This window comes from Pituophis catenifer, unplaced genomic scaffold (assembly GCF_029215685.1).
Source record: "Pituophis catenifer annectens isolate HBS135680 unplaced genomic scaffold, rPitCat1.0.hap2 SCAF_14, whole genome shotgun sequence".
Classification (NCBI taxonomy): domain Eukaryota; kingdom Metazoa; phylum Chordata; class Lepidosauria; order Squamata; family Colubridae; genus Pituophis; species Pituophis catenifer.
The window spans coordinates 7,898,416-7,922,331 of record NW_027256894.1 but is presented as its reverse complement, the minus strand read 5'-3'; the positions used below and the strand labels follow the sequence as shown (position 1 = coordinate 7,922,331).

The following is a 23,916-nucleotide window of genomic DNA, read 5'->3' as shown; positions in this document are numbered from 1 at the left end:
ATCTGCTTCAGAGGGGCAAAAAAAGCAAATAATATAAAAATAAAAAAAAAAGGTGAGTCTTACTCCTTGCTTTGTCAAAGTCAAATGAGAAAGAAGACACCATTCAGAGATGGACTATTAGATCCCATCGCTATTTGCAATTTTGGGGTAAAACTTCATGGACCCTGGCCCCTTTCTACAAAACTCCACATTTTTTAACCTTATATACATTCCAGTTTGCAAATCACTCAGGTGATTGGCAAAGGAGGTAAGGTAGATACAGATCACTGAATCACAACTACCGTGTTTCTCTAAAAAAAGACCCTGCCTTATATTTTTTTGAACCCTGAAATAAGCACTTGGCCTTATTGCCATGCACTCAAAAGCCTGATTGGGCTTATTATTAGGGATGTCTTATTTTGGGGGAAACAGGGTAGCTGTATTTTACGTGAACCAGAGGTGGGTTTCAGCAGGTTCTGACCAGTTCTGGAGAACTGGTAGCAGAAATTTTGAGTAGTTTGGAGAACCGGTAAATACCACCTCTGACTGGCCCCGCCCCCATCTATTCTCTGCCTCCCGAATCCTAGCTGATCGGGAGGAAATGGGGATTTTGCAGTAACCTTCCCCTGGAGTGGGGTGGGAATGGAGTTTTACAGTATCCTTTCCCTGCCACATCCACCAAGCCATGCCACGCCCACAGAACCAGTAGTAAAAAATTTTGAAACCCACCACTGGTATGTTTGTACTAAAAATGGACCTGCTTAAAGCTGAAAGTGCCAATGTGAAAACCAGTGATTCCCAGGCTAGAGAGGATCATTGTTTAAACATCTCAGCTGCCCAAGGGAGACACCAAATGTCCATGAACTTGGCAGCGCAGGAGGAAGAAACTTAAAAGCTGCAGGGGAGACATAGGAAAATTCTGCTCTCTGTACACTGATATGGGCCATCATCCACTGGGTTATGGCTTCATTCTTCTCTGCGATATATATATATATATATTTTTTAAAGTGATGTATGGGAGCTTTCTGAAAAGTCTAGCCAAGAGCTGAGTAAGGATTAAGTGTCTGAAGATCTATAGTTTATTGCCTAGCTTGAATATGGTATCTGTATTGTATTGTACTAAAAAGGGTTCAGTGTTAACTGACTTGGATGTAGCTTAAAGGCAGAGATGGGCAACCTTTGTGGACCAGTGGGCAACTAGAGCATTTCAATCTCACAAAATGACCGTTGGGTTTGACTGATCACAAAATACCCATTTAATAAAAATGAACCCGTCAGTGGTAGGTTTCAAAAATTTTTACTACCGGTTCTGTGGGTGTGGCTTGGTGGGCATGGCTTGGCTTGGTGAGTGTGGCTTGAGAGGTGTAGCATGGGAAGGATACTGTAAAATCTCCATTCCCACCCCACTCCAGGGGAAGGATACTGTAAAATCTCCATTCCCTCTCCAATCCACGGGATGGTTACTGCAAAATCCCCATTTCCTCCCGATCAGCTGGGACTCAGGAGGCAGAGAATAGATGGGGGTGGGGCCAGTCAGAATTTTTACTATTGGTTCTCCGAACTACTCAAAATTTCCACTACCGATTCTCCGGAACTGGTCAAAACCTGCTGAAACCCACCTCTGGACTAGATAGGATACATTACAAATTTTTGTCTTTTCCTATTGTGTGATAATCAACCCACAATATGCATATATGATAATGAAGCATATAAAATGAAGCAGTCTGAATTATATATTGAAGTCATATATAGGCCACCCAAGGCCAGGTGGTGCTCACTTGGGATCTGACTTTAATTTCTTTTCATTTATTTTAAGAAATAATAAAACGAAACAAAGCAAAACAAATCAGGAACTTTGTATGCTGGAAAGCAAGAGACCATTCTCAAGCAACATTTGTACAGATAGTCCTCAATTTATGACCACAATTGAACCCATACAGTATCCTTCCCCTGCCATACCCACCATGCCATGCCATTCCTACCAAACCACGTTCACAGAACCGGAATTTTGAAACCCACCACTGATCTAGTCCCTATTAATGTCATTCAAGAAGAATCTTCCCCAGGGAAGGAATATCGTTTCTTGGTCTTTTCCTTCCTGTTTTTTAAGCCGTTAATGAGGAGTTGATACTGCTGATGAGTCATCTTTATCCCTGAGCCTTTATCCTTCTCGATTTCCAAAACTCCATAAACAAGATCAGTTCCAAAGCTTCAAAGAGGCCTTGCATTTGGATGACTTTTTCAGCATCTTGGAAAAGAAATGAAGAGCTGATTCGGCAACGGCTTCCTTGTTGACTTATCCTTATCTCCTTGGTTCCTCCAACCCAGATAACAAGGCTTATTCTTAAATTATGCCCAGAAACAATTCATGCAACACATCAAATAGGAATTGGCTTGACAACCTTAAGATGGTCTTGATTTTAGCTCCATCTACCTTAACATCTGTATAACATTTGAGACTTTCACCCAACTCACCCAACTCAAAACTCTCTGTATACGCTAAACATTATGTTGGAACTTAGAATAATAGGGTTGGAAGGAATTTTGGAGGTCTTAACCTATACTATTCCAGACAAATGGCTGTCCAATCTCTTCCTGAAAGCCTCCAGTGATAAAGCACCCACAACTTCCACTGATTAATTGTTCTCTCTATCAGGAAATTTCTCCTTAGTTTTAGGTTGGATCCGGGGGTGAAATGCTACTGGATCAGACCGGATCAGCCGATCCGGTAGTGATGATGGCCGGTAGTTCGGAGAACCGGTAGCAATGGCAGCTGGAGGCTCCGCCCACCCTGGAGCCGCCGCCTGCTCGCCACCTGCCTCAACCAGGTTGGGGAATGCACCATTCCCCGATACCAGCCTTGCCCTGGAGCCGCTGCCTGCTCGCCCTTCACCACGCGGTGTATCCTACTGCTCACCTTTCTCCCGCGGCTGGCTGTCAGGGAAGGCAAGCGCCCAAAAGTTACCGGAGTCGCTCACTCTCCTTCTTGAATGTGCCGCCACCATCGCCACTCTGGTCCATGCGCCGGTTGTGCAAGTGAACACCGTTTATTTAATTCACTCATCAGCGGCAGGTTGGGTGTGCGCTTGCGAAGCCGGCGCGTGGACCAGGGCGGCGATGGTGGCGGCACATTCAAGAAGGAGATTGAGTGACTCCGGTAACTTTTGGGCACTTGCCTTCCCTGACAGCCAGCCGCGGGAGAAAGGTAAGGACAAACCGCTTGGTGATGAAAGAGCAGGCAGGGGCTCCGGGGCAAGGCTGGTATCAGGGAATGGTGCATTCCCCGACCTGGTTGAGGCAGGCGGCGAGCAGGTGGCGGCTCCAGGGCCCCAGGGAATGGCGCATCCCTGGGCCCTGGCCCACGACCCAAAGCGAAGAGAGAGCGGGTGGCGAGTGGGTGGCAGAATAGAAATTTAAAAAGTTTTCCTAGGGGTTCTGTGGGCGTGGCTTGGTGGGAGGGGGTCTTGTGACTGAATGGGCGTGGCTGTGAGTGACATCGAGTTGGCCATGCCCACTCAGTCACAGGACACCCCACACACACCAAGCCACGCCCACAGAACCGGTAGGGAAAAATTTTAGATTTCACCCCTGGTTGGATCTCTCTTTAATGATCTTCCACTCGTTACTTTTTGTCCTGTCCTCAGATGCTCTGGAGAATAAGTCAACTCCCCACTCTTCTCTGGGACAGCCTCTCAACTATTGGAAGATTGCTACGATATCACCCTTAGTCCTTCTCTTTGTTAGACTAGACATAACGAGTTTCCTATTTTTCTGCTCATATTATTATGACATTTAATACCCCCGAGGAAAATCGCTTATTTCTCTGTAGGATAGTTAGAAGGAGGCAAGAGTTAAACTAGGGTGACTTAAGGTAATATAAACATCACTCGTGTGTGCCAAACTATATGATGAAATTCTTTTGGACTCTTTATCAGTTTAGCATGGAGAATGAACGGAATGGAATGTTTTAATTCTTTGTAAGCCCCATCATTCAGAAGTTTTTGTTTTTCGTTTTGTCGAGGTTTTGTTTCGTGTGGTTTTATTTGATGAGGGTTTGGCTGCATTGCTTGTTGTTACTTCGAAACGTGGGGCTGTATAAGATTTACAGAAAAGTCCTGTACATTTTGAGATGCGACAGCTGAAGCCCAGTTAAACACAACTTATAAATAAACATAAACGAATGAATGTTTCGGTCCTATAATGTAAATAATATATATGAAATGTGTTTGAGAGAGAGGGAGGGAGGGAGAGAATCCAAACTCTTGTAGAGTGTTTGCATTTTAAGGTTTGATTTGTGCAAAGGTCCTTGGCCTGCCTTTCTTCGACCAATGCTGTTTTGCAAATAGTCGTTCTCTGTAAAATTCTTCCACTGTTTTATCCCTAGTGAGTGTTAGAAATTTGAAGTATGTTATCAAGGAAATGCATTTGGCTGTGTGTTTCTGATCATATAGACAGAAAAGGGGAAAAGCTTGGGAATTTATCTCATCCACAAAATTACTCTTAGATGTTGGTTGAATTGCTTATTCCTCTTTCTTGCCCCTTTTTCATATCAAAATCAAAGTACTGTATTTTTCGCAGTATAAGATGCGCCTTTTTCTCCCAAAAAAGAGGGTGAAAATCTGGGTGCATCTTACACTCCGAATGTAGCCCCGCCCAGCTTCCCAAACGGAGGTTTCGGAGGCTGAAAAAAGCATCAGAAACGAAGCTTCAGAAAAGAAGCCCCCAAACAGAGCTTCAGAGGCTTTTTTTCTGAAGCTGTTTCGGAGGCTTTCAGAGGCAGAAAAAAAAGCAAAAAAAAGGCAAGGCACAGAGCTCACAACCAAGGAACCTGTTGCTAAAATTCACCTCTGGGAACAGCTGATTGGGGATATTCCGGGAGGCCGATCTAATGCCAGTTAGCTTTTTTCTTATTTTCCTCCCCAAAAACTAAGGTGCCTCTTATACTCTGAAAAATACAGTACTCTTAACTCAAATCCACATGTCAGCAACCCATTGCTGCAAATCAGGTACATATTTGTCCTTACAATATTTTAAAATAATTATTTTTGGCTGTCTCCCATGCGTAAAAGAGCCGTATTTCTCAATGTCTTGACAGATTCCAAATGCTAGGGGGGTACAGCCAAGCAAAACATCGCCATTCTTTAACCAACCAAGATCAATCTAAATTCGTGTTAGCAATCCTATGGATCGAAGTCCAAAATGTAACAATAATCAGACAAATCCGACCATATCAGTTAATATTCCAAATGTCTCCATTGCAATTCCAGCAACAACTCTTAAACATTTTTAGAGGTATGCATACCAAATGAAATAGAGTTTACTATTATATTACCCGCATGTTTTATAACCAGGGGTGAAATCCAGCAGGTTCTGACAGGTTCTGGAGAACCGGTAGCGGAAATTTTGAGCAGTTCGGAGAACTGGCAAATACCACCTCTGGCTGGCCCCAGAATGGGGTGGGAATAGAGATTTTGCAGTGTCCTTCTCCTGGAGTGGGGTGGGAATGGAGATTTTGCAGTATCTTTCCTTTGCCATGCCCACCAAGCCACGCCCACAGAACCGGTAGTAAAAAAAATTGGATTTCACCACTGTTTATAACCCTTGCTGTATAAAATTCAGCAACGATGGGGACCCAATTTGTTCTTTGGGCTCGGGTCAAGTCAGTTTGATGGGGTTTAGGAGCATGTGAGAAGGGTTCCTAAAAAGAGCTTGGATGAAATTAGATTAATGGGTGGAATCAATTAATTAATAATTAGTGGGTGGAAGCTTGTTAAAGAGAGACCCAATCTAGAAGTAAAGAGAAATTTTCTGACAATGAGAACAATTAATCAACAGAACAGCTTGCCTCCAGAAGCATATATATGATAGTCAGGGTATATTATTCCCAGCAGTTCCCAGCAACAGTAGTTCTGAGAGATAGATAGATAGATAGATAGATAGATAGATAGATAGATAGATAGATAGATAGATAGATAGATAGATAGATGATAGATAGATATTGCTGGGAACTGCGGGGAATAATATACCTTGACTGTCATAGCCAGAGACAGCCTTAAGTGAGGGTTTTAATGATGACTAGGAAAAAAAAACAGTTATGGAAGGACTTCACCCCCGTCTGAAAACTGCACCAAGGGAAGTTTTCCAAAACCACATCAACCATATCTTTGAATGATATGAAGATGTTGTTTTAAGTTAAAAGCGTCAATGTTTTATTTCCCAAGACTCAGATTCCCTGTCTTCATTATTGTTTTACCAGCCTTTGTCATCTCCATGGAAACAAAATAATCTTTATTCCAAATCAGGATAGTTCTGAATCAGCTTCAGAAAAACAGAAATGAAAACAGGATGTTAGTAGGTGTGGGGGTGGGGGGAAGATCATTCTAACTGTGGGAATTTTCCTGGCTCGCTTTATGGCTGGGGCTACATTAATTTTAATATGACAAAAAGACTTGAAGCGTTTTCTTGGCGTCCCCACAATGGCTGCACATATTCCAGAGGGGAACAACATCCTTCTGAAAAGTCTCGTGAAAGAGCAGATGGCTCATAAAGATTTCTCCAAGTTAACTGATGTTAAACGCTCTGTTTTGTTTTATTTTTCAGTCTCTCAGTCCGTATTCCTGCCTCCCACCCCCACCAGAGACCCAGCAACCTCTTAGTCCCCACAGAGCTCACCGGGACTCCAACGCCGACCTGCTCTCGGTGCTGAGCCAAGAGGAACGCGAACTGATTGAACCGATGGTCGCCTTGGGTTATCCGATCCGCCGAGCGATCCTCGCTCTCCAGAAGACCGGGAGGCAAAGCTTAGGACAGGTCAGGCAGAGCTAGGAACTGGTTCTCTTCCCAAACAAGGGACATCTTTGTTGGTGCCAGAGAAGAGGTGTCCTCTCCAGGTGATACAACATGATTTCCAGAGCTTTGTCCTGGGTGCACCTGATTGCCAAACGTGGAAAGAACCATGAAGATCAGAGGATTTGGGGTTCAGTTTCCCCTCTCCAAATAAGATGGGGCCAAATTCTGCTCCCCCCCAAAAGCTGAAGGTGTTTCCAACTCTCTAGGTCTAGGTAAAGAACTTCCTCAGAAAGTATTGAAGCGGGAAAACCCACTTTCCCAAATGCAGGAGACAAGACCACAAAAGTTGGAGAACACAGGTTTATTTGCTAGCAAAGGTTCGGAGCATTCACATGTCAGATTCCGAACCTTGGGCTATGCCCAAGGTGTACCTTTTATACATTTTGCAATTCTAACCACGCCAGAGGCGTTACGCTTCTGACTCTATTTCCATATATATGGATACTATCTTACACAGTCTGTTACTTTCCGTGAACACTTCTGCTAATATGTTTCTTAATATAAGTTCATTACAGGGATGATATAGAACAGAGGTCATTAAGCTCATCGGTACATTTAACAAGTTCCTTATTTCTGTTCCTTGTACTTTCCTGAGGTTTGCAACATAACTTCTGCTCCAACATCAGTATCTCAGAAAACAATATAATACTGTGCATGATACAATACTTTGATTTATATTGGTATAGTATAAGACCCTTCTGTCTCAGTATGACTATACCAGGGATCGGCAACCTTAAATACTCAAAGAGCCACAAAGGTCCTAACCGGAAGCCCCCATTCAATTCTGGAGCCGACCGGAAGTCCGGTTCCCCCATCATAGTCTCCTCCTAGCGCGGCGTCCTTTTTCCTCTGATGACCAGAAGTCCAGTTCCCCCACCATAGAATCTCTTCCTAGCACAGGGTCCTTCTTTCCTCTGCTGACCGAACTCTGATTCCCCCACCATAGAGTCTCCTCCTAGCACAGGGTCCTTTTTTCCTCTGCTGACCGGAACTCCGGTTCCCCCACCATAGAGCCTCCTCCTAGCGTGGCATCCTTTTTCCTCTACCTGTCCTAACCGAAAGCCCTATCAATTGTGGAGCCGACCAGTGACAGGGAGCCGCAGCAGAGGGATGAAAGAGCCACATGCGGCTCCAGAGCCGCGGGTTGCTGACCTCTGAACTATACATTATGTGCTAGTAGGGTGGGCCCATCGGTTTCATGTATTTTCTCTCTCTGGTACCTCCTTCCTTGCCAACTCAAATTCTGGAGAGACAGATGGCTCTGTCTCTCTCTTTTTTTTTTTTACAAACTGGAGTTTTACTGCAGACTCTTGAAATTGAGCTGAGGTTTGTGCATGGCTTTAGGGCAGAGGGGAGAATGTTGGTTTTTTTCCCCCTATGGTGCCATAATTTGGGGGGGGAGGGGAGAGAGAGCTCTGAAGTCCCATGGGAGTATGGCTTCTGTTGTGATAACCCTAAAGACTCCAGGAACAACAGTCGCTGGCTCCTTGTTGAAAGATTTGATGGAGCAGTTCTTAGCCACGGAAACGTAACTTGGGTTAGTCAAGTTTTCTTCAGCCTTGTGCTAAAATACAACCTGAGCTGCTTCGAAATAACAGCAGCACCCCATGCATGGTAGAGATGTAATGCAACTGGGAGTAGGGAAGATAGTCAACAAAGTTAAGATGGCAACCACACAATTCAAGCTCTGCCCCCTTTTACATCCCCTCCGTGTAAAGAAAAAAACAAAGAGTGGGGTTTTGATTGTGTGATCATGGCCAACATCTTGACTTTTTTGACACCTTCCCACAACCGTTTCTGGTTTGCCACTCAAAGCATAGCAAACCAGAGTCTTTGGCTGGGACGGGTGGTTATAGAAATTGAATGAATGAATGAATGAATGCCTCGAGATCGAAAAAAATCAATAGGTCATTACATTCTGGTAGTGCAGCTTTATGTACATCTGTATTTGCCAGGCATGCGTACTGCACAACCCCCAGTCGGGTGAAATGCTCCCGGTTCGGATCGGATCACCTGATCCGGTAGTGATTGTGGTGGGTGGTTTGGAGAACCGGTAGTGATTGCGGCACGAGGCTCCGCCCACCTGCCCCATTGTCGTTACTTCCTGGTTTTAACCAGGAAGTAATGTGTTTTGTACCCTCTGCGCATGCGCAGAAGGTTTTGCTTTTTTTTTTTTTTTTGCTTTTAAAAGTAAAAAAAAAGGCTCTGACGATCACAGCTGAGCTGCGCGATCGTCAGAGCCTTTTTTTTTACCTTTTAAAGGCATTTTTTTACAACCTATTCGCCCGAATAGGTGGTAAAAAAATGCTTTTAAAAGTAAAAAAAAAAGATTGTGCGCCACAGCTGATCACAACCACCACCACCCCCGCACGCTGTTCTGCTTACCCCATGCCTCCTTTTGGTGTGCACCACCTGCGCCCGCACACCTCGCATTTGGTGCATGGTGCACACCGCACACACGCAGTTCCTGTTTGGCACAAAGCATGTGTGCGTAGCCAGCGAACCGGTAGTAAACCGGTTCAGATTTCACCACTGCAGTGGTGGGTTCCTCCCAGTTCGGCCCGGTTCGGCAGAGCCAGTAGCGGTAACGATATGATGTCACCGAACCGGTTCTCTTTGTTCGGGAGTTGCCCGCCCCCGCGTTATTCTTACCTTTTATTTGGCCCCGCCCCCAATCTATTCGCTGCCTCCCAAGTCCCAGCTGATGGCTAGAAGGAAAAAAACCTGTTTAAACTCTTGCCGCGGGGCTTCAAAAGGCCGCCCTACAGCTGATCAGTGTTAAAAGGCAGTGTGGTGGTAGACCGGTGCCTCCAAAAACAAATAGGTAGACCGGTGCCTCCAAAAACAAATGGGTAGATCGGTACAGCTCTGCAAGCAGTTAAAAGCCTGGTAGACCAGTAGCTCTGCTAAATCCTAAAGAATTGTCACATGACCATCAAACCACGCCCACAAAATAAGCCACGCCCACAGAACCGGTAGTAAAAAAAATTAGAACCCATCCCTGCACCACTGGTTAGGATAATTTGCAACAATCAATATATGACCAACAATAAAATAAGCAACATTAGACAAATAACATAGTCAGAAGCATAACCATTAAACATTTTGAAAGGCTCTGGGTCTGGGAATAGGGAGTAGGTGAAGACTATCAATGATCTTTCATTCAAGGGAGCAGCTTATATTTACAAATAAATACATACTTACAAATACTAACTTGTAAATAAACCTGCATCTAAAAGTCAGCTTCCCCAAATCTTGCCTTCACCAGGGTCATCGTTGTGATTGCATGATTTACGTTTATGCTTATTGTTCGTATTAACAACTTCTAATTTTTCATGCAGAAATTTCACCCAGCATGTCATTATAGAACTGAAAGTTTCATTTTTCCTTCTGCTGCCACCGCAACCAAAGGAAAATGATTCACGGTCAAAACATTTTGACCCTAATCACCATTTGCACGCCCCTCAAAAGGATACCCATCCCTCTTAATGAAAAACAAATATGAAAGCAAGGTTGCGATTAAACGGAGAAAAGCCAAGCTAACTGAATAGTTGTATGCTTTAGCTGTATTAAAATTTCTCCTTAGCCTTCGAATAATTATTCCTCTCCAACATCAACATCATTTATTTTCCACGGTTCATAACTGGAAACTCTTTATTTTTATTAGCTTCCATTTGAACTCCATGTTTATCCCTCTCGACAACCATTGAGTTTAAGGCTGATTTTTAATCCCCAATTCCCAAAATGAGACCCTTGTGCACTTGCTCCCAATTTGGGACTGAGGGCAGAGTTGTGATCTCGGGGCCTATTGCTGGGTCCCTTCACTAGCTGTACCCATTTCAGACCTGGAAGAACGTACTGTTTCCACGAAAATGGGTTTTTAAAAATAGGACGGAGGCTTTCGCTGGCCAATCACGGATTCCCAAGGGATCAAAGGCTGCTGTGGTATTTAAAATGCTTTGGAGAACTATGCAGTCAGTTCTCCAAGAATAAAGTCGAAAATAATTCTAGGCTTTTCCATGACAGACTCCATTTCGCAGACTCGTAAGAAGGGGACTTTTGTCTCTCCCGAGATGCTGAGTTAAGCTATCTTAGATCTGGAGAGTCATCTAATCAGCCAAGCAGTCTTAATCCCAAAGGTGCTTTTTTTTCTCAAGAGGCAACTGGACTTTCTGGTTTTTCCTTGAAGACGTTTCGCTTCTCATCCAAGAAGCTTCTTCAGCTCTGACTGGACGGTGGGAAACGGAAGGGTTTATACTCCTTGCAGACAGCTGGTCATTTGCATCCTTTTTAGAAAGTCATTGAGGACACTTGGAGATTTGACCAGCTGTCTGTAAGGAGTATAAATCCTTCCGTTCCCCATCATCCAGTCAGAGCTGAAGAAGCTTCTTGGATGAGAAGCGAAACGTCTTCAAGGAAAAACCAGAAAGTCCAGTTGCCTCTTGAAAAAAAAAGCACCTTTGGGACAACCATGTCCTGGAGGACTGAGAATCTCCATAGACAAACAGCCTTAGCTTTCTCCAAGATCTTTGCCCTGAAAAACTAGACAAAATCTGTAAAGACTTTGCATGTGCATTACAGGAAGCAGTGATTAGATTTATATCTGCAAATGTGCCAGTCTTCAGATTCCTTACACTTCAGTAGACATATTTTAGACCTTAGTCCATGTGGGTGAACCTTGCCAAACATGGCTTATTCAACAACTGAAGATTAATTTGACAGATGAGCACAGCCTGTAATGTATGAATAGCCAAGCTTTTTCAGCTATTGTGATACAACTGGACCACTTAAAAAGCTTCTGCATGCGTCTTCCTATGGTTGCTTTAGTTTCCCCCCCCACACACACCACCTGTTAAAATTTTACACGAAGGCCAAATGTTTACTTTACATGACCCCCGATGGTGAAATCCTGGAGCTTTGCTTCAGAAATTCAAGGCTTAGAAATTGTTTCTCCCGTTGCCAGCAGTGAATTGTATAATCCTGATTCTGCCTGTTCGGATATTCTGCATTCAAGATATATAATACCCTGTTTTCCCCCAAATAAGACATCCCCTGATAATAAGCCCAATTGGGTTTTTGAGAGCATGGCAATAAGGCCAAGTGTTTATTTCAGGTTCAAAAAAATATAAGACAGGGTCTTATTTTCGGGGAAACACAGGAGTTTCAAAGATATAATGCACTTCATGGTTTTTTTTCCTGCTAAAACAAGATGAAAGAGACTGATAACACCTTAAAGTCTAGAAAGAAATTTATTAGTTGACCATTGCAATGGTATGCATGAACTCTTGCTCTAAATCTTGTTTCAAGTTATTCTCTTAATCTGAGGAAGAAGCCAAGGGCAACTCACTCCCAAAATGATTGCCAACAAAACCGTAGGACATAGCCAAGCAGTCCACACAGTCTTGAAGGCCAAAAAAAAGAGGAAAGAAGTGTTTTATATACAAAATATACATTCTATATACCGTATTTTTCGGAGTATAAGACGCACCAGAGTATAAGACGGACCTACCTTTTTTGGTGAGGAAAAGAAGAAAAAGAAATCTCCCTCTGCCTCTGAGCAATTTTGCCTCGTTGCAGCAAACAGCCTGCTTTACTTTCATTTTCATTTTCAGCATAGCTTGATTAGCACAAGGAAAAAAAAAAATCTGCTCCAGCAATTTACCTCCTTGCAGCAAGCAGCAGAGCCCTGCGCAAAACAGCTGAGAACAAATCAGCTGAGAGTGGGGAGGCCGATCCAATCAACTTGTGCTAATTAGGCTGTGCTGAAGCTGAAAGGAACTGTTTCTACTTGCTGTTTGCTTGCAAGGAGGTAACTGCTACGAGGCAGAGGCCAAAGGGTGGGGGCCAGTGGGTGAGCGGGGCTATATTCGGTGTATAAGACGCACCTAAATTTTCATCCCCTTTTAAGGCGGGGAAAGGTGCATCTTATACTCCGAAAAATACGGTACATTCTATATACAATAGAAGCATGGGTGAAATCCACTTACCTTCGCTACCGTTTCACAAATGTGAGCGCGCCTCCTCCGCGCATGCGCAGAGGGTCAAAAACAGGACATGATGATGACGGGGGTGGGTGAGTGGAGCCTCCCACTGCCGGCGCTACCAGTTCGCTCGAACCAGATAGAACCAGCTGAATTTCACCACTGAATAGAAGAGAAGATTTGTAGCACGAGGTTGAATTGTGTGGTCCTTGGTGCTCTCTGAACCTTTTTTTTTTTTTTTTGCAGACATTTAATTACCAAACTAGGTAATATCATCAGTGCTAAAATAGACAGCAAACCTCAATCCCCTTCTAGTAGTGATGATATTATCTAGTTTGGTAATAAAATATCTGCAAGGGAAGACACCAAGCTTATAGAGCACCAAGGATCCTACAATACATATAGACTCCAGCACCGTTGCATAGGAACTAATCAGAAATATTTTTAAAATGTGAAAGTGATCACTAGTGACACTAGAAAAGAGCTGCTGAGTGTGACATAGGGGGTTCTGCATCTGTGCTCCCCAAATTCTTGATTGCCACATGATGGACTCTTCTTTCTCCACAGTGGTGGCTTTGAATGCAGTCTCACCTTTTCAGAGTTAGTCTTAAAAAGACAATTCCCTTTTTTTAAAAGAAAAAACCTATGTGCACCAGTGGAAGAGAATTTATTTTGCAGAGAAAGTGGTTACCCCACATTTTCTTGAGAAGAGCTCAGCGCAGCCCATCTAGTTCTCCCTTTCTCATTTTGTATTCATAAAAAATATATGGACCCCAAGGGAAGTGACGCTGCCATGAAGCAGATTTCTGGAAAGGGAGGAATTTTGATGACATTGTAATTGAAACGAAACTATAATGGAGGAGAATTCTGCTTATTGGAAGAATCGGAATTCAAATAATCTTAAAAAGATACGCAGGCAGAAAAGGGGACCTTACCATTCCTCCAGGTCAATGCTTCAACTGCTTTTAGACTCGGGAAGTTTGTTCTTAATTCAACTGGAATCTGCCTTCCTATGGCTGCAATCGTGGTCACCTTTTACCTACTTCCTAAGCTTGGTCAACTGGTCAGCTTGGAATTCTCCAAATATGTTGGGCTGTGATTCCCATTATCCTCATCATGCAACCGATATAATTACTTGGGTTGGGAAGTGTCAATCACAAGGAATCAGGACCATAGTTAAGTTGCAGTTCAGAAGATAAGGGTCAACAGAATTCAAGAGGGATTGGATGTAGATCATTTCTAGGAAGGTAAGGACTCTAAGCTAATAACTCATTTAACTTCATCTCCCTCCTCCTGTTCTGCCCCAGCTACGGACCCCAAAGAACGCAGCACACACACAGTCCATTCAAACCTTAGTTTACTAAATAAACCAGTTTTTTACAACAACGGCTGTTAATTAACTGCATTAACAGCCGCCAAGAATTCAAAGAATAATACCGAAAGCTTACTGTGGTTGGCAGAATGCCCAGAAGCAATTTGTAGGAAGCTGATAAGCAAGACAAGACAGGAAGGTATGTGAACTAAGTTGTTCCCTGCAAATTGCTTCATTCGGCGTTCCACCTTAAATAGGCTAAGGGAGTAGCCAATTAGCCCCAAGCCTTACTCTCGGGGAGACCTCCTCCTGAGGAGCCACTCCTGCCTTTTGGCAGCTCTGCGTGCCCATGCATCAAGAAGAGGCTCCTCCTCTTCTTCCTCTTCACTTATGGGAGCTTCTGGAGGTTCTGAAGGCCCTGGCTGAATCCCCGCCTCTGGCACCACGTCTTCTCCAGCCTCCTCATTGTCCGACTCGAGTGCCAGCTGCACAGACTGCTGGCGCAGCACCACACCAGCCTCCTCACTGTCCGAATCAGCTACTAGCTGCACAGGCCACGTACGGGCCACAACACCTCCAGCTCTGTCTGCTATTCTGTAGGAAGGCTGCCATCACTAGTTTGCTTGCATGGATCTGGTTGCCCTTTGCAAGTGATGATCCCAGGGTTCCAGATCATATTACTGGTTCTACAAAGTAAGGGAGGGGTTGTGTTGGGAAAGGTCCTGGTTTAGGAAGTTGGATTGGTGCCTTTTTGCTGAAATCGTGCTTGGTTCATTAACAGCACTTCAATTTCTTCTGCTTTCCCGTAACAGTTTCTCAGTTATCTCAGTGCCTGCGACAGACTTCTGAAACAGGGTTATGATGAGGCCCAGGTTATAGAAGCCATGGAAATGTTCCAGAATTCAGAGAAAAAGGTGAGAGCCCAACTTCTGTTGAAAAGTTGACCAAATGAATGGGGGGGGGGAATAGCTGTCTCCACCTTCATCGGGTTTTTTTGTATGTGTGTGAATGTTATTAGCAATTGATAGAGAGCATTAAAAACTAATATGAAGAAGAAACAGAGAGCGAGAGAAAGAAAGAAAGAAAGGAGGAAGGGAAGGGGAAGGAAGGAAGGAAGGAAAGGAAGGAAGGAAGGAAGATCAGAAGAACTGAAGAAGCTTCTTAGATGAGAAGTGAAATGTTTTCAACATTTCAACCTAAGAAAATCCACTTAGCTTTTGGCTCAAAATACCTTTGAGAACAACCCTGACCTGGATGATTGAATATCTACAGGACAACTACCATATTTTTCAGACTATAAGACGCACCTAAATTTAGAAGAGGAAAACAACAACAACAAAATTTTTGGCCTCTGCGCGCCCCATTTTTGGGTCATTTTTTGGCCCTTTTGCAGCCTTTTTTCGGCCTGCTTTCAAGGCTTTTTTCGGCCTGTTTTCGGCCCATTTTTTAGACTTTTTTGGCCTGTTTTTGAGGCTTTTTCAGCCCATTTTCAAGGCTTTTTTCGGCCCGTTTTTAAGGCTTTTTGACCCATTTTCGAGGCTTTTTTTTTTGGCTCTTTTTTTTTTTTTTAGAAAAAACTGGTCAAAAAAGCCTCAAAACGGGCTGAAAAAAGCCTCAAAAATGGCCCCAAAAGCCTCAAAAACGACCCCAAAAAAGCCTCGAATACAGCCTGGAAAAAGCCTCAAAAACAGCCTGGAAAAAAGCCCCAAAATGGGCTGAAAAAAGGCTCGAAAATGGCCCGGAAAAAGCCTCAAAAATGGCCCGAAAAAAGCCCTGAAAACGGCCCAAAAAAAGGCCTGAAAAAGGCTGAAAAAAGGCCTGAAAACAGGGCAAGCGGAGGCCAAAAAACAGCTAGCAGGTGAGCGCAGCTTTGGCAATATTCGGTCTATGAAAAATACGGTACTTCCAAATGTAATGAAGCCAAGGAGGCTGCAGGTGGTTGGAGAACTAACAGTCTGGAGATGTCCCCGAGTTTAAAGCAGGTTCTTTTTTTATGGGAATGCTAGAAACACAATGCAGGAATTTGGAAGTAGGGGAGGGGAAACACAACACAACTTGCTGAAAGCCAATTGCCAGCATCTCTTCCTTTTAGCCATGATGTGGCTTATGCTTTTCCATGTTTGCTTATTGATGGTTCACTGATGTTACGGACAATTCCCTGCTCAAAAAAAAAAAAAAATCTGGTTGTCATTTAGCAACTGGTCTTTCAATACAGATTGGTATTCTGGGAGAGATATAGTCTCCTGTGTAATGTTCGATTTTTGTGTTGTTTTTTTTAAGAAAAAGCTCCTTTTTATTGAACCATTCCTGGATAAGCATGAGGACGTACAAGCCAGCATGAATGACTTGCTTAGAATCCTGAAGGCTCTAGTCCTCATGATTTTATAAAACTGGGTTTCTCTCTTATGGGGGTTTCACAGCACTCATGGAAATGCACACTTCATTCCCACAGTGGTCTCACCAGTGGTGAAATACATTTTTTTTTTTACTACCGGTTCTGTGGGCGTGGCTTGGTGGGCATGGTATGGCTTGGTGGGCGTGGCAGCGGAAGGATATTGCAAAATCCCCATTCCCACCCCAGTCTGGGGCCAGACAGAGGTGGTATTTGCCGGTTCTCCGAACTACTCAAAATTTCTGCTACCGGTTCTCCAGAACCTGTCAGAACCTGCTGGATTTCATCCCTGGGTCTCACACTTCCTGTGCTTCCTTCCCATCGCAGGCATCAGAATTCCTTCGCCTCTTAGCCCAATTCAACGACATGGGTTTCCAACAAGCTGACATCAAAGAAGTCCTCCTGTTGTGTGAAAACCACCGAGACAGGGCCCTGGAGGAGCTCATGACACAAAACCAATGAAAATGGCCCAGATCCTCCCCTTCCCTCCCTGCCTCTCTCCTCCCCTTCCCAAATGAGCCTTTAAATATTGTACTCTCTCAAACCTTTATCTTATGATTCTCTTTAATCACCATTTGGAAAGCTCACCTTTGTGATTTGTTCTAATCTTTTTTTAAAAAAAAGCTCCTTGTTATTGAACTATCCCTGGATAAACATGGGGATGTACAAGCCAGCATGAACGACTTGATTCTAGTTGGTTCATATGTTGCCTGAAAGGCTTGGTTTATTATTATTATTATTTACTTTATTCATTAAACATGAAACTCAGTCAACTGAACATTAAAAAATGCATCACAAATACCAAATACAATGACTGGTGCTAATGGTTGATACAGGTTGCTGCCAGCATCCTAGGTATCGACCAAGTACCTTCTTAAGATGTACGATGTTCCAAGTAGCTCAGTTTTTTGCAGTTCCGCTGGTGTTATTGCAGGAAGCTGCAATTTCTTGATGTGTTTTGTAAAATTCTTGGACATCAGTACCCCGATGACAATGGGTATCACTGTGACATGTTTCACCCACAGCCGTGTAGTTTCGATGGCCAGGTCGCGATATTTCATTATTTTTTCCAGTTCTTTTTCTTCGACTCTGGCATCTCCTGGTACCGCGATGTCAGTAAATTGTACGTTTCGGTTTTCGACAACTGTGATATCTGGCGTGTTGTGTTCCAAGTGACGATCTGTCTGTATTCAAAAGTCCCACAAGATCTTCACCTTCTCATTTTCTATAACTTTTTCCACTTTATGTTCCCATGACTTTTTGGATATGACTTCATCATCATCATCATCATCATCATCATCATCATCATCATCATCATTATTATTACAATAGCAATAGCAGTAGCACTTAGACTTATATACCACTTTACAGTGCTTTACAGGCTTCTCTAAGCAGTTTACAAAGTCAGCCTATTGCCCCCAACAATTTTGGGTCCTCATTTTACCCACCTCGGAAGGATGGAAGGCTGAGTCAATCTTGAGCCTTTATCAAACATTTTATCAAACATTTCAAGCTGACACTTTAACATTTTAAAACAATTTAAAAAAAAAGCAAGTAAAGAATAAATTCAGGTAAGTACAGTAGTAGTAATCTTTCCTGAAACGACCAATTAGAATAGAGGTGGAAGGGACCCTTAGAATTAGAATAGAGGTGGAAGGGAGATCTTCTAGACCAACCTCCTGCTCAAGCAGGAGATCTATGCAATTTCAGACAAGGGACTGCCCAGGGTCCTTAAAAACCTCCAGTGATGAAGCACCAGATGTGGTTCTTACAAGTGCAACCTTCTCCCTGTGATATTAATTATTCCACCAATGTAGGTGAAATGGGATGCTTTGATCGATTTTTATTTATTTATTAAATTTATATGCCACTTATCTCACCAATAAGGAGACTCTAGTCATTTAACAACACTGCGATATTTTCCAGTTTCTTGGGCAGTGCTCACGCTGGGCACTTAATTTTGGTATTTAGAATCATAGGGCTAGACGAGACCTCAGAGGTCTTCTAGAATCTAGATCAACCCCCTGCTCAAAGCAGGAAACCTTACACCATCCTGGTCAAATGGTTGCCCAGTCTATTCTTGAAAACCTCCAGTGATGGAGCACACACAGCTCCAGGAGGCAAGCTATTCCATTGTTCTCACCGTCAGAAAGGCTAGACCAGCCTCTTCGATAGGGTAGACTAGGGGTCAGCAACTTGCGGCTCTGGAGCCGCATGTGGCTCTTTCACTCCTCTGCTGCGGCTCCCTGTCTCTCAAAATATGCGTCACAACCACCAATGTGCGACACCCGCCGGCACACAATTTATTGAGCTTTTCAACCCCCGGTAGGCCAACCATGGATAAACCCAAGAAAAGAAAAGTTTCAGAAGAAAACAGAACGTTTAGTTCAACTACATATGCTAGTTTTGTGGCCGCTCAAGAAATAGTCAGGCACGGGAAGGGTTTTGTGGCTCCCGGTGTTTTCTTTTCTGTGGGAAACGGGTCCAAATGGCTCTTTGAGTGTTTAAGGTTGCAGACCCCTAGGCTAGAAACCTATTTCTACTGCAAGTCTGCCTTAAAAAGTTCCCATGGAAGCGTCACATGCCATGATTAGATCCCTCTTATCTCTGATTAGCCTACGATTCCAGCTTTTGCCCTCGCATTAGACGCTGATTAGAATTAGAGCCACGTTCTTTTAAATAAGGCCGTCCGGATCGAAACAAAATCATTTAGTGCAAAAGAAGAAACCCTGTTAAAAACCCATCTCCAAATTGGCTCAATCTGCACTTATTTTGAAGCCATTAATCCCCTACCAAGGGTCTATTTATAGCCTGTCTCAGCTTTAATTGCTGAGAATATAAATTCTATAAACACATACACAGGACTTGTTTATATCACCACAGGAAACGGGTTGCTAGCTGAAGGAACAAATCTGGCAAGAGGTCCTCAGCACCATGGAAGGGCAAGCGTTGTTCCTCTCTAAAGCAATGAGACTTAAATACTTCGCGTTGAACTGAAGTCCGACGCTGCATTCAAACGGAATAAAAACCAGCCAAACTTTCCTTAAAGTTTAGCCGGTTTCTTCCCGGTACACTTTTAATTTTTTATTATTATTTTTTAAATTAACCTTTTACATTTCCTGTTGAAATGCCTGAGCTCTCAAAGCAGGATGTTAATGTTGGTGCGATTCAGAGATGACATAACCCAGAGCAGTTCATCCATCTCACTTTTCAGCAGATGCAGAAGGTCATGGAGAAGGTCAGAGGTTCAATCCCACAGGTAGAGTCGGGAAAGTTTCCTGCCCGTGCCTGAAAAACAGCTGTTTCCTCTACTGAGACAGAGAGATCTGTGGTCTGCAGAAGGCACTTTCTCCCCGACTTTAAAGACTTTAATCCTTCCGTTTGGAGAACATATCAAGAGAAGTTTAGCCTGTCTAGGAAGAAAGTGTTCTGACCTAGGCTTCCCCAGCAGCACGAAGCCAAGTCCTCATCCCAATAAACTTCTTTTATTTAATTTATAGTGAATTCCCCTCCAACAAAGTCTTTCAAGATAGTTCACAATTACCGACCTTTATCAGACTTGGAGAGTGGCCAGGCTGATACCTTTCAGACACCTGTAATACTTGGCAAGAATGCAGGAATGAACTAATTGTCTCCTGCAAACTCCACTCCCCTGTCGCTCCTCTTTTATTCCCTCTGGGAGGGGCCGTTCATCATCCACCTGTGGCCTTACTCCCAAGTCGACCCTTGTTCTTTAGCTGTCCCCTTCGTGTGGCAACTCTGCGCTTGCGCACGCTGGGAGCAGGCTCCAGCTGTTCGTCTGCCTCACTGATGTCTGACTCCGAAGGCAGCTGACAACTGGCATACGGCCATGGTCCCCTCTCTGCCTCCGACACAGAGCCCTCCCCAGACTCCAGGACTGGCCCATGTTCCTCCCCAACCTCCTCACTGTCCGAATCTGCTGCCAGATCCGCTGGCCACTGGCGGGCCACAACAGAAAGGTCTCTTCTCTGTAAAACCTATTTAGCAAGGTGGAGGCCTCACTCTCAGTGCCCTTCAGGGGTGGAATGTATTTTGGGCAGGCAAAATTCTCAGGATCAACCCCCTAGCATCGTCGGCAGCATCTGGAAATGTTCCTTCTTGAAGCCCAAGAAACGTTCAGGGAGAGGGAGTGGCACCGTGAGTATGATGTATCCTAAGGTATTTCCTCTGCAACATCTCCCCTGGGTTTGGCACTATGTGGTAGATGGAGATCAGTAGTTACCAGTTCAGAGCGTTCTCAGTACCCTACCGTAATGTTGTAATGAACCTGGCTATCACCTTAAGCCAAAAAAATACTTAAAATTCAGATAGGCCAGGAAAAGAGAACTTTGCATCTCCCCAAATATTAAACAGTTAATTTATGCTTCTTTTTTTTTATGATTTAGAGAGATGCACAAATCCAGCCTATTTGTTTAATTTCTCATTCATTATTACGCCTACCTAGAAAATGGATGAATTTAACAAGCAAATTAAATGTATTGCCTGAACCTAGCCAGTGTTAGCCAGCTTCTGTTTACCAGGTGATTGGACTAAACAAACCTGGGCAAAATTTCAGGAAACATTATCCCAAACATATTATCTCTCTCTCTCTCTCTCTCTCTCTCTCACACACACACACACACACACACACACACACATGCACCTTTCCCTTCAAACCCTTCCTTCCTTCCTTCCTTCCTTCCTTCCTTCCTTCCTTCCTTCCTTCCTTCCTTCCTTCCTTCCTTCCTCCATTCATTTTCTCTCTCTCTCTCTCTCTCTCTCTCACTCACTCACACACACACACACACACACATGCAAACCCTTCCTTCCTTCCTTCCTTCCTCCATTCATTTTCTCTCTCTCTCTCTCTCTCTCACACACACACACACACGCATGCACCTTTCCCTTCAAACCCTTCCTTCCTTCCTTCCTTCCTTCCTTCCTTCCTTCCTTCCTTCCTTCCTTCCTTCCTTCCTTCCTTCTTTCCTTCCTCCATTCATTCTCTCTCTCTCTCTCTCTCTCTCTCTCTCTCTCTCTCTCTCTCTCTCCTTCCCTCCATCCCTCCCTCCCCCCCCTCTCTCTCTCCCCCACTCTTCCTCTCCATATTTTTCCTCTGGGTATCCCTGGACTTCTGATGGATTATTGGCTTTTTCTGCTTATAGGTCAGAACCATCTACTACCTCTACTGAGACCTGACCTATCAGAATAACCTTGTTGCCACAAACGGGTAGATGAAAAGTTCATTGCTCACCATTCATAAATCCTCAAAGCCATCTACAGTACCAAGAAGATAAGACGGTGGTTCATGCAATGGCTGAAGCTTGCCCCAAGCACCTTCTTGAGACGTTCTTCACTTTGCATGAACCATCATGATCTCATAACGGTTAGATCACAGGAAGTCTGGAACAATTAAAAAGCGGACTATCCAGGTAAAGTCCAGATGTGATGTCAGACGGCCACCACCCAATAATCCATGGAGTTGCCACGTTTACGTTGCGATACTGTGATCTGTTCTTGGAAACCTGAGAAGAAAGGTTTGCAGAGATCCACTTCTTGGGAAGCCAGCTTTCTCCTTTTTGAACTTCCACGTGCTGTCCTCTATGGTGTACAGTAAGGTCAGCATCTTGTTGACCGTATAAATCGTGTCCCCCTTGACGATGGCGGTGAAGAGCGCTCCTTTGCTGTTCATGTACTGGCCAGGTAAAGAAGTCCATTGCATTGTGGTGAGATTGAAACGGTCTATCATACATCGCAGGAAGTCATCAAAAGGCCCATTGCGCATGATGTAGAGATTGTCCCTGTGAGACACCATACAGTGGCCGTAACTCTGAGGCCGAGTCAGAGTCGAGATGGAAAGCCATTCATCCTTCTGGGGCAGATACTCATAGACAATGGTGGTGTCCAGAGGCTTCCACAGACAAACAAAGATCCGCCCCATGGCTTGGGCACAGGGTACGGCCGCTGCTGGCTGAGGCAAATCCGACAGGAAGTCCCACTTGTTGGTGGACAGGTTGAATTTCTCTACTGACTTCAGCGGTATCTTCTCAAATTCACCACCAATAGCATAAAGAGTATCTTCCAGGGCTGTCAAGGTGATATCGTACCGAAGTTGCTGAGGGCTAGGAAATTCACTCCAGACGTTGGTTACTGGATCGTAGCAAAAGCTTTGGTCCACAATCTGCTTGTTGTAGCCGTAGACCCCGCCCACGATGTAAATTTTGTTATCCAGGGTCGTCATGCCAGCTAGAAAGGTGCTGGCAGTGAGCGGCAAGTAAGAAAGGGTCCTCCAGGTGTTGGTTTCCTCATCCAGGTAGCAAACGGAGCGCGAGACGTCCTCCAGGAACTCAAAGGTGGGTGTGTGAGCTCCCACAGCCACAAAGCTACTAGGGAGAAGAGACTCGACATAATCCAAAAGATCTGGAGAAAGGCAGTCCAGATATTCCTCCAGATCGGAATAACTATCCCTGATGTAGAGGGCAGCTTGGTGGAAAAGGTCCAGAAGGCCAAACATTGCCGCAGCTTGGTACAGGATGATGCAGTTGTCAGAATCGATGGATGCAATCAGATACTTGGCCAGGGCTGTCACCTGCAGGAAGGAGGCGCATTCCACCGCCTTGAGGTTCTCCTCACAGCTCAGCAGAGGATGGTCCCCTTCCAGAACTTTTAACAGGACGCAAAATCCAGCGGCGCTCAGATTCCTGATCCGGATCTCCTTTTGAGTGCTTTCCTTCATGCCGGACTGGAAGAGAGCACGGAAATATTCACTGTGTTCCACCAGGAGTTCCTTGTCCACCGAGAAAAAGGTGTCTTCCACCTGGATCCGGACGCGATCCACGAGCTGGGACTGCATGGCCCCGTCTTCTTTGACAGGATCGCTTTTCTCCCTAAGTCCATCCACCCCAGCGTGTGTGGCTGGGGGCAAAGCAGCAGTCCCTGTTAAACTTCTAACCTCTTGTGTTGGCTTCGAACGGCTAAGGTATGCTTGCACGCTCTATATATAAATACTTCCCTTCTAAAGATAACCGGCCTCCATGTGACCAGAGGAGACAGCAACATGAGCAGGATCAGATCCTTCCAATGCCATTTGCAAGTTGATAGCAGTAGCATTTTTTCGGTTCCGTGCGAAAGAAGAGCAGCTAAAACGAAACAAAGCAATACCCTCTTCGGATCAGACAGAACTTCAGAGGCCACTTTCAACCTAGGTGATGGCAGGGCTTAGCACGATGGCCCTCACTGCCTTCTAGAATGGGGGTGCCCCATTTTCTATGGGGGTACAAGGGCCCTTGGCTTGTGGATGGAATGCCAGAGGTCACACTCTGAAAATGCAGGCAGTGTTTGATGGAGGGTGGGGGTGGGACAGGACAAATACTACATTTGATTCCAGTTGGTTTATGTCCTAGCTA

General features: G+C 44.4%; 2 protein-coding genes across 3 annotated transcripts in view; one reads left to right on the top strand and one right to left on the bottom strand.

Moving 5' to 3' along the window:
- Positions 1-17,049, top strand: part of PDCD7 (programmed cell death 7) — a 35,432-nt gene extending 18,383 nt beyond the window's left edge. The window contains exons 5-7 of one of the 2 annotated variants that reach the window (XM_070953640.1): positions 6,580-6,789; positions 14,934-15,035; positions 16,841-17,049. In XM_070953640.1, the coding sequence (XP_070809741.1) occupies positions 6,580-6,789; positions 14,934-15,035; positions 16,841-16,975 (447 nt within the window). In that variant the 3' untranslated portion in view covers positions 16,976-17,049. Of the gene's footprint in view, positions 1-6,579; positions 6,790-14,933; positions 15,036-16,840 lie in introns of those variants that run through there. The other variant, XR_011601043.1, reaches the window with a different exon arrangement.
- Positions 17,050-22,001: 4,952 nt separating this feature from the next.
- Positions 22,002-23,363, bottom strand: KBTBD13 (kelch repeat and BTB domain containing 13). The gene has a single exon (XM_070953734.1). It carries the CDS (start codon positions 23,361-23,363, stop codon positions 22,002-22,004), a length of 1,362 nt encoding a protein of 453 aa, XP_070809835.1.
- Positions 23,364-23,916: the final 553 nt, after the last annotated feature.